At 45.8% G+C, this 10749-nt stretch overlaps 1 protein-coding gene across 1 annotated transcript in view; it reads left to right on the top strand.

The window, feature by feature from the left end:
- Window positions 1-10749, top strand: part of TEKT4 (tektin 4) — a 17828-nt gene extending 7079 nt beyond the window's left edge. Inside the window, exons 3-7 of the mRNA XM_083710959.1 lie at window positions 312-382; window positions 3620-3763; window positions 5092-5314; window positions 6872-7026; window positions 10394-10749. Coding sequence (XP_083567085.1) covers window positions 312-382; window positions 3620-3763; window positions 5092-5314; window positions 6872-7026; window positions 10394-10610 — 810 coding nt within the window. The 3' untranslated portion in view covers window positions 10611-10749. The remainder of the gene's footprint in view (window positions 1-311; window positions 383-3619; window positions 3764-5091; window positions 5315-6871; window positions 7027-10393) is intronic.

Raw genomic sequence — 10749 nt, 5'->3', positions numbered from 1 at the left:
TTATTTCTCCATACAAAATCAAGTGAAAAACAGAAGGAGCACGGTTCAGCTTTGGAGAATATAATAACCTTAATATGATATCTAAAAGACACTCATGTTGGTGCCTGATTGGGAGGAGGGCACTGAATGCCCAAACTGGAAAGGCTTTTGCATAACCTTTGGAAGTTTGAGGCACCCAGAGAAGAACCTCCTTTGAAGATTGGGCAGTTCCTATAAGAGAGCCTCCCCCGACCTGGTGCCTTCCAGTTGATTTGGACTACAACTCCCAGCAGCCCCAGCCAGCTGCTAATCTCTCTACTGCTTTTATCTAGGAAGCTGAGCTCATCAGAAACATCCAGGAGCTACTGAAGCGAACTCTGAAGCAAGCTATTAATCAGATACAGTAAGATCCCTTTCCACTGTTGCGGGTTGCTGGTGTTCTAACTAACTCTTGAACCTAGTCCTGGTGTAACATGTGATCGATCGGGAGGAAAATCAAAGCATTGTGCTCTGCAGAGGGTGGTATGTGTGAACTGATGTCTTGCAACTTTGGTATCATGTGCAGAGCCTGGTGATGCAAAGCCCAGCCAGCATTCTGAAGCTAAGCAGCTCTGAGTCTGGTCACTGTCTAGATGGGAGACCAAATGGGAGACAGACAGACAGACAGACAGACAGACAGACACACACACACACACACACACACACACACACACACTGCCTTTCAATTCATGATAGAAGCAAGGTGGGCGTAGAATTGAACTAATTAACTAATAAGTGCGAACTGCTTTGCAAATTGTTGTGATTGTGATGATAAAACAATGATAATAACAAGACAAATGTATCTGCATGTCACCAGAGTCCTAGGAGATTAATAGTTCATTGCATCATTGATTGGCATGAGACTTTTTAGTGGACTACAGTAGACTTGCCTCAGGGATTCATGCATAAATAAGCCTCCTGTCTAGAATGCTGCAATCTAGTCTTCATGGAGCTTCCCTTGGTAGCAGCCTGGTAGAATGCAGAATGCAGGTGCCTGGCTGTTGTACAGAGCAGTGAAAGGAGAATCATATCCCCTTTGGCTGCCTGTGAAATACTGGGTTATTTCACAATTAAAGGATGCTGGTATCAAGTGTACAAAGCCCAGGTCCTTCTGAGCTGGCTGTGTTCCTACGTCCCCGGGGTCTTCAGCTTAGTGTAATGCCTGATGACCTTGTCTTCTTCTGGAGCTGTGGATAAGTTCATGGTAAGAGCATAGTTTTAGCTGGCTACCAAACTGAGTCAAAACTAGCCCCATCCTAATGTTCGATTTCCTTTATAATAAATACTGTATATCTTTTTACAGGGAAAATGTGTTCTTATAGTTGCCACCAGATGGCACTATGAACTAAGAAACAAGAATACACAGCAAGCTGCAGAACTGCTTTGGATAATATGGAAAGGAATGGTTTCGGGGAAGAATATCATCCATGACTGAAGCTTCCTGTCCCCCTACTTGTTTGTAACATCCACGGAAGAGCCTGTGTCCCTCTCCCACTGCAGTAAAATATATGAAGCTTGTGTGTAGCACTGCAGGAGGAAAGAACACAGCTCCCCCTTTGGGCATCCTGGAAAAATGCAAAGAACTAGAAACTTGAAGCAGAATTGGTGGTTTCTGGTCTCCTAAGCGGCATAATGCCTTTGTCCCATAGCACAAATGTCTGGGTTTGCCTTGCAAATAAGTCTGCAGGGAACCTGTGGCCCTCCCGATGTTGTTGGACTACAGCTCCCATCAGCTGCAGCTAGCCTGGCCAATGATTGGGGATGATGGGAGATGCAGTCTAGCCACCAGGAGGGTCACAGGTTCCCCTTGTTGGCAGAATAAAAAAACTCTGCCTCATTTTGCACCTGCCTGCCTGGCTTTTGCCATACACCTTTTTTAACATTTCTAACATTCTTGGCAAATACGACTGTCTCTAATTTTTATATAAAGTGAGATCTTGATGTGCACCCTGAATTACTTGATTTGCCTTTCTCAAATTATGTTCTAATTACTTTTAATTGCACTCACTTGAGCGTGTGTCAAGGATGGATTTTGCTCTTGGATGAGCGTTTCAGTCTGAAATGTTCTCAGCATTGCATAACGTAATGTTAAGGCTGATGGCTCATACTTCTCGGTTGGAACTGCCACCAGGTGTCATATGAAGAGATGGATGGAAAGGGCCTTTTCTGAATATTCACTGGGATTCGAATCCAACAGTCAAATCTATCTGTGAATAGCAAATTTTCCCATGGGGATCTAAATGGAAGGGTTTTTCCTAGAATTGGTCTTTTTATTGAGGTGTCGAACCATTTGCTCCTGAAATAAGGTACTGTATGAAGGCAAATCTCAGGCCTCTCCAAAATTTTCAGGCTGTTAGGTAGCCTTCACCATTCTGGTGTCCTGCAGAGGCCTTGGGGAATACATCCCTTAAATGAAAATAAGGGCATTTCTTACTCTCTCCCCAACTGACCAGCCGGTATGGTGTAGTGGTTAAGAGCAGTGGACTTGTAATCTGGGGAACCGGGTTCGTGTCTCTGCTCCTCCACATGCAGACCTTGGGCTAGTCACACTTCTCTGAATTCTCTCAGCCTCACTCACCTCACAGAGTGTTTGTTGTGGTGGAGGAAGGGAAAGGAGACTGTTAGCCGCTATGAGAGTCCTTAGGGTAGTGATAAAGCGGGATATCAAATCCAAACTCCTCCATTTTGTGTTCTCCCTCTGAGCATTTCTTATCAGAAGATGGGTGAGGGCCACCAGCACGCAACACCAATGGGACACAGCACATATGTCATCCACCATACTGAGAAAACCTCTTCATCTCCATTTTATCTTATTTAATTCTTTGGTAGAGTTGCAAAAAGAAGATCACACACCAAGAAATACATTTTAGAAAGGGGCAAGATTAAATGCGGGTGCACATTTTTTAAAAAATAAAAAAATCAAGACTCCTTGCACTCTGCTCTGCTCCACCTTTCTTCCTACCTAGGGTGGTCCTGCCCCTCTGCCTGCCCCTCAGAGCCAACGCATCATGTAGGTTTGGGCCTTGGCGACAGCAGCCTCTTCTCCTCCTCACCCGCTCTTCAGCAACAACTACAAGCTGCCCAAGGGAGGAGGGTGGCAGCAGCAGCAGCAGCCACGGAGAGACTTCAGGATGCTCCCTTGCATCTGCCACTGCCATCTGGGACAATGGCCAGCACATCTGCCTCCCTGAACTTGGAGGCAGGGGATCAAAGCTATCGGATTGGCTTTCGTAATTCTGAGTCTGTTATTGGAGGGTATGGGAATACAATTCTGGAAGCTCAGCCATGCTGGCTGGGGCTGATGGGAGTTGTAACCCAAAACATGGCAGCACTGTCTGGGGCTGATGGGATCTGTAGTCCGAAACATCTGGAGAGATGCTAGGCTGGGCAAGGCTGCTGTTAGACATTCAGTACCTATTTAGACAGGCTGCTCTCTGAAACACAAATCTCTGAGGAACTGAACCTCACAAGGTTTTCTTGGGCTGGCTAAAATTGGGTGTGAAGGTTGCATTTTGCCCACAAAACAAAGGTGAATGGTGGGGAAGGAGAGTGCTTTCAAGGCCCCCCTCCGTTCTGAGGTTTGCGGTGTTTGATTCTGCAGATTAAATCGAGATCACAAGGAGATCTGTGAAATGGACTGGTCTGACAAAGTTGAAACTTACAACATTGACGAGAAATGTGGGAGGTACAATAACCAGAGCACGAACATCCAGTTCCATCCAAGCACATCGAGGTTCGAGGACAGGTGAGAACCTCTGGATCACCTACACCTGGGAAGGAAGGCGGCACAGAGTAAGGAACCCATTGTATCCACCCTTTGGTGTCACCATTTGTATGTTTGAGAGATACTTGCATTGGCCGCTGGAGCCCACTGGTAGGAGGGAAGGCCAGGAGACCAACAGCAGGTGGCTCCAAAGCTGATGACAGGCAGAGCCAACTAATTCTTGTTTTGTAACTATCCCCTCTGTTGAGTTGTACAAAGCTAAAGAGGAAGCTGATAGGGAGGGCTGCCCCACTGAACTGGTTGCAAGTAAGAAAGGTGGGGGCAGGGCTGGCTAAAGGCAGGTTGAGGTTGCTGGGCCCACTCATCCCAATGGACTAAGCTCCACAGGATGAAGGCCGCCCAGTGACCTTCACAGCTTGAGTAGAGATTAGAACCTGGGTCTCCCCAAAGTCCAACAATTTACCCAACACATCGTCTCCATCCCTGGTGAGGTGAGCAGAACCATACATAGTATTTTAAATATGAATCCCCCATAGATGCAGTCCAGATAGATGCAGTCCCAAAGATGGGACTCAGGTGGCGCTGTGGTCTAAACCACTGAGCCTCTTGGGCTTGCTGATCAGAAGGTTGGCGGTTCGAATCCCCGTGATGGGGTGAGCTCCCATTGCTCCGTCCCAGCTCCTGCTAACCTAGCAGTTCGAAAACATGTCAGTGCAAGTAGATAAATAGGTACCGCTGTGGCGGGAAGGTAAATGGCGTTTCTATGCACTCTGGCTTCCGTCACGGTGTTCCGTTGCTCCAGAAGCAGTTTAGTTCTGCTGGCCACATGACCCAGAAAGCTGTCTGTGGACAAATGCCAGCTCCCTCGGCCTGAAAGCGAGATGAGTGCCACAACCCCATAGTCACCTTTGACTGGACTTAACTGTCCAGGGCTCCTTTACCTTTTTTATCTTTTACTTGCAGTCCAGGAGTGGGGCCCAAATGCCACCCTCTGAACTTCTCTGTCTGGCCCTTGGAAATCTCCTCAGGCCTCCTTGATTTTTGCCAGGCTGGAATGTGTCCTTGAACCTTGAGGATACCTGAGCAGAGACAGCACTGTTTGCATCTGTGTAGAAGCTAGCCTACTATACATGAGCAATGTTTTCATCTTTTCCTCTGCCCACGTTTGCTTTGGGCCCCGCCCACCACTGCCATGTGGCATTCCTGCTCCCCACAAGAAGGAAACATGGCCCTCAGTCTGACAAAACATCCCCTAGCCCCGTTTGGAGATGGCGGACTTTGTGATGCTCACTGTTTTGTTTCCCATCTCCTGCTGCTCTCGCCGCTCCTCCCTGGGGCCCACGCCACAGCGCTTCCACGCCCGAGACGTGGGCCAAGCACAGCCACGACAACATCTACCGGGCCGAGCGAGAGAAGCTGGCGTCCATCAATCTCCGTGCCCTGATCGACAACATCCTCCGCGACACGGCTGAGGACCTCCGCATGCAGTGCAACCGGGTGAACGACGCCTTTGCCCAGCAGTTGGAGGTGCTGGAGGATGCCAAGCACAAACTGGAGCACCACCTGAAGAAAGTACGCGGCCCATTTGCTACAGCCCAGAGCGGGAGAAGCTTCCTGGATTGGTCCACCCCAAATATCAGCACTGGGTTGGGGGGGCGTTGCCTGAGCAAGGCGGCTTCCCTCAGTGAATCTACTTCTTCAGGGGTAGACATGCCCTACAAGTGTCCCGGGGAAAAACGAGTACATCCTGTTTCCCCCGTGAGAGCACAGCCATTTTGGGCGCCATGATCTCACACAATTTAGCACCCCCCGATCTCGTGTTAAGAACACGAGTTTTTGAGTCCTAGAAAAAGCGTGGGCTCTGTGATCTCGCACAGTAACATATACAGGAAGATGTGTGTTTTGGTTTGGGGACTCAACATGTTGGAGGGTATGACATTGACAGTGGCAGCTTGACAGATACCTGACTCGGCTGGCCTTTGACACCAGGCCAGGCATGCCGTAAAGCAGGGCTAGGAAACCTAAGGCCTCAATGTGGCCCGTAGAACTGTCCCTAGGCCACAGGCCCTCACTGGGCCTGCTTCACATCCTCCCTGAGTGTTTTTGCTTGGCTGGAATGTGTGTCGTTGAACTCCCATAATGCCCCTTGTTTGCTTTGATGGAGAATGGAGAGTGTGTGTGTGGAAACTAGCCTACTGTACAAAGGTAAAATTGATATTTATTGCTCCACCCCCCTTTGTCTTGCTATCCGGCCAGGAGCATATTGTTCTCTGGTAGAGCTGACTTGCCCCCTGCTCTCCATCCAGTATTCACCTCTAGGGAGATTCAAATGAGGAGAAACGCAGGAGATTGGAGGGAAGAAAATAAGTGTTGGGGCAAGTTGAGCAAAATTTTTCCTGGGAGGTAGGGGTCCCCAGTGGGCACCATAGGAGGCAGTAGTGGGCACGTTGGCAACCTCTGGTTTAGTGTTAGGTGACAACCAGGCCGCTGACAAAGCTACAGCCAGTGCACTTTACACCTGCAAATTAGTTTCCATTTGAAGTGTTGCGGTATCCTCTTTGTTTTCAGAACAGCTTCTCTAATTGAAGCGTTGACTCTGTCTCCAGCATTGACTTATCACCAACACCACCCTTTGCATAACAGGATACTGCAAGCAGATTTACCGTACTTTTCCGTGTTTAAGACGAGGGGGTCGTCTTACACACGGATAGTGCAGAGGGGGGATGGGCAATTGGTGTCTGCCACAAGCAGGAGATTGTCAGTGGCGCTTGGGCGGGTGATTGGCCAGGTGTGCAATTGGCAGCGCCAGTCAGACAAGTGAGCGATTGTCTGCAATCCCCCCCAAAAGCTCAACAACTCTTGGCAATCCCCCCCCCCCATTTCCTTGATTTGGAGTCCCAAAAAATTGGGGTCGTCTTATACACGGGGGCATGTTATACACGGAAAAATACGGTACTTTGTGTATAAAAGACTTGGAATCTAAACATGCCCCAAAGTATTTCTAAAGCGTCGTCCTCCCCTTTTTGCATATGTGCTGGAAGCCTCCAGGGGTAGCTGGGGAAACGCAGCCAGATGGGTGGTGTATAAATAATAAAATGATTATTATTTATTTTAATTATTCTAAAACAGACTCTTAAGGAAATTGGAGATCAAGAGCACAACATTGAAGCTCTCAAGCAAGCTATTAAAGACAAGGAAACGCCACTCAAAGTAGCTCAGACGAGGCTCTATGACCGTTCATTCAGGCCCAATGTGGATCTCTGCAGAGACGCTGCCCAGTTTAGGTAAGTGTTGTTCCAGTCAGGGTGGGGGTGGGGCTTGAGGGATTTTTTTAAAATAAAAAAAATCTATGCTAGTTTTTCCTGTGAAATAACCTAATTTTCACTAACCTACTATGCACGTTGGAATAGAATTATCCAGCAGATCTTGCACTTCTCTGAAGGTGGTAACATGATTCTCAGCAACTTTAATATTCCTTTTTGCAAGAAAAATACGTATATGGGAGAGATACGACTTTTAAGTCCCATTTTCAGAGAAAATATGCATTTAAACATGAATTCTGGAAAAATGCCTTTAAATACACATCAGGAGGGGGGGGGGAGCCCATTAAAAACACTTCTTTTAGAGAGAGAATAGTAAAAGCTCATTTCGAAAGAAAATACACGAACACATATTTTGACTATTTTTCAAAAAAATATGCTGATAGGTTTAAAATAATTCATAGGTTATTGTGGATATAGGGCAGAATGGAAATATGGGTAAAAATATGGAAGAGGCCAGAAACAGATTCATTTGATTTCATTTCAAGCACTTTTGCTTTGCTGGCCAGCCATGGCGAATAGCAGCTCTGAAGGGGAGGACTGGGCTGGAGTTGCAGAGTGGGGTGACCCCGTTTTTTAAAAAGTTTTAAAAATTTATTACAAAAACACCAAAAGCACCACCTTTCAGAAATCCTCCTTGGATATCAATTCCGCCTTTAACATCCCTGCAATGTATGGCAGCTCTACCTTAAATCAAACCATGGCCTCCTTTGGGTGTCGTTTGATGGAACAAAATGCACCAGCAGATCTGATCGGGAAACTCTAAAGCGATGCGCAGTTTGGCTCTCAAACTGCCCAAGAAGATCAGGTCCAAGGATGGGCCACTCACTATCCAGCTTGATTCAGATGTTACATGGAATGGTGTAGCGGCAAATTAAGAATACGGGATCCCTTCATGATCATCGCAGCCACTCATCCTCACAGCCCCTTCTCAGAATTCATATTAATATTAAAAATATACAATGGTAAGAACTTGGAAGGCATTGCAATGTTCTATTCAGATCTCCATGTGTTGCCCTTCATCTAGATCTACTAGTTTCTGTGCCTATACGTGGGCAAATGATTCGGAGTGCTCCAATACATCCTTTTGGAATGACTTAATTTTCCTTGAAGTTCCATTGTACGTAACAGAACCTGAACACCAGTCCCTTGAAACTGGAGCCCCTTTTGTTGCCAGTGTTCCTAAACGCTTAGCTTTGGAGCCTACAGAATAACAACCCTTTGGTGTTCTTCCTCCGCATCTTCTCCAGAAGGACCCTAGGAGCCAATCCTCAGAGGCTGACTCACCTCCTTTACTCTGATTGGCTCTTGTCAGCACAAAGGGCGGAAAGTCATCTTCTTGCGGATGAAAAAGCTCCCCTTTCATGCTGGTTGAGTGGTTCTAGGATACTGGAGACAGGGATCTTCTTGGGACCCTGCTGAAGAAATAGTAACAGGTCTTTGATACATACACACTACACCTGGTTATATAAGCAGCATAGATGCTACCAGGAAACTGATCTGCATGGGCCTATCTCTGTGTTTAGACAAGTGCTTTGTGGTAGTTTTGTGTGAGTGAGACAGAATTCTAACCGTTTCTCTTAAGTTCCGGTTAGCAGACTCACTTGCAGAAAGGTACTTGAGGGACGAGGGGACAGACTGTACACTGTACTTAGGGTACAGGATTGTACAGAACAGATTGATTCCAAGTTGCAACATATTACTAATACATCCTTTAAAAACCTACACACATACACGATCTTTTCACCGCAACGCTTCTAATTGTGGCCTGTCATTACAGCAGAAAGGTTATCTACAACTCTTGAGTGCAGAAGTAACAAAGTGGGCATTTATCACCTTGCAAACATGTTTGACGGTGGGGAAGGGGGACTGTCAACACCGTTGTTTCCCGTCACCAACATGTTTGTACAAAACAAACACGCGAGAGGGGAAAAAAGGGAGAAGAAAAGGCTGAAATTGCTTGATGCCTTTTTAGCTGTTGGTCTTCTAAATTAGAAACGGGCATGGAACGGCTCTAAGGAGAGACTTAGAAGATGTTTGCTAGACATGCAAAAATGACTCACAATTCTCATTCCCTGTCTTACTAAATTGATTTTGTGTGAGCCATAAACAATATAGGCTGGTTTTAGTCCAGAGGCAAATGCAAATGAAGGCAAGGAGAACTGCTGACCAGTCTAGATCTGAAGCTCCTGCTTTGGATGAAGAGGATTCCTCTTTCATGTGAGATTGGATTACTCCAATGCACTTTTATGTGGGGTGTCCCTTGCACTTGATCCAGAAACTATAGCTAGCCTAGAATGCTATGGCACAAATTGCTGACAGGAGTGAGACCCTGTTAGCATAGAGACAGGCATTTACTATCTGTCCAAGTTGTTGTTATTGCTATATAAAGCCCTTAACAACTTGGGGTCAGTTTACCTGTGAGATTGCGACAAATTGGAAGAGTGACAAAGTTCCGTTGAGATAAGAATGGACTCAAAAATTGGCCGAATATGCGGAACTAGATAGCTTGTCAGAGAAAATAAAAAAACAAACCAAAACAGGTATTTACTTCAAGTTGGGAAGTCTTTACAACTTATTTGAAAAATAACAATTGTAGTTGAAGGTCAGTTGCAGCCTTCGAATAATTTCAGCAGTAGTTTTAAGTATGATGTAAAAGATAAGACAGATCAAAGATGATCAAACTTTAATAGAACTTTTGGCAGTGTATAAACAATGAGAATTTGAGGTGGGGAGTAGATGGAAAGTCTGGTCGACAGAAAAAGATGATAATTATTTCAATATTAGGAGAATATTAGTTGATGTATCAAGTTTTCTTTCCTTTCCCCCCCTCTACTTTCTCTTTGTGGTGATGGATAGTTGTTTTCTTTTTTTGTTTGATGTGTAAATGTGAATTTTTTTTTTTAAAGAAGAAGCATTATTAACAGCTCTGGAAAAAAGAAAAGAAAAAGAGATTGCCTTATTCACATATATTCCCACTTAGCTGCTTCTGTGAAACTGACGCTGTTACAGGCACCACATAATACTCATTATGCACTTGTAGGAAATAGATTTTTTTATTTTTTTACTGTGGCAGCGTCTTCACTTTAGAACTTCCTGCCTATGGACATCAGGCAGATACCTTCACTGTAATTTTTTGTTCTACTTTTTCTGAAAACTGCATCGTGGTTTTATTGCAGTCAAGCAGCATATAAATTTTGTGAAATAAATGTTGGATGGTGTGGTTTCTAGGCAGGCTCGACCACCTGCTCCTCCAGCCCAAACTTTTTTCTTTAAAAGAAAATTAATCCCTGCACCTCTGACATCCTTTGCTCTGTTTCACACTATCCAGGCTGGTCAGTGAAATCGAAGAACTGACAGCGTCCATCGAGGCTCTCAAGAAGAAGCTTCTGGAGTCAGAGCAGGCTCTGCGCAACCTCGAAGACTCTCGGATGCATCTCGAGAAGGAGATTGCCGTGAAGGCCAACAGCATCTTTATTGACAGGCAGAAATGCATGGCGCATCGGTCGCGATACCCTACCATCCTTAGACTAGCAGGCTATCAGTAGCCATTGCTGCCTCCGGTAGAGGAGAGTGACCCACTTGCCTTGACTGACGAGAAATTCAGTTGCATAGGAATGTGAACCTCTCTTCCCTCCCCCAGTTTTTGGTTTGTGTTTAAATAAAATGAAGGCATTTTTGCCAGGA

Source organism: Podarcis gaigeae, assembly GCF_964106915.1.
Source record: "Podarcis gaigeae genome assembly, chromosome: 14".
Taxonomy (NCBI): Eukaryota; Metazoa; Chordata; class Lepidosauria; order Squamata; family Lacertidae; genus Podarcis; species Podarcis gaigeae.
Note: the sequence above shows the minus strand (reverse complement) of the source record. Positions and strands in the feature narration are given on the sequence as shown.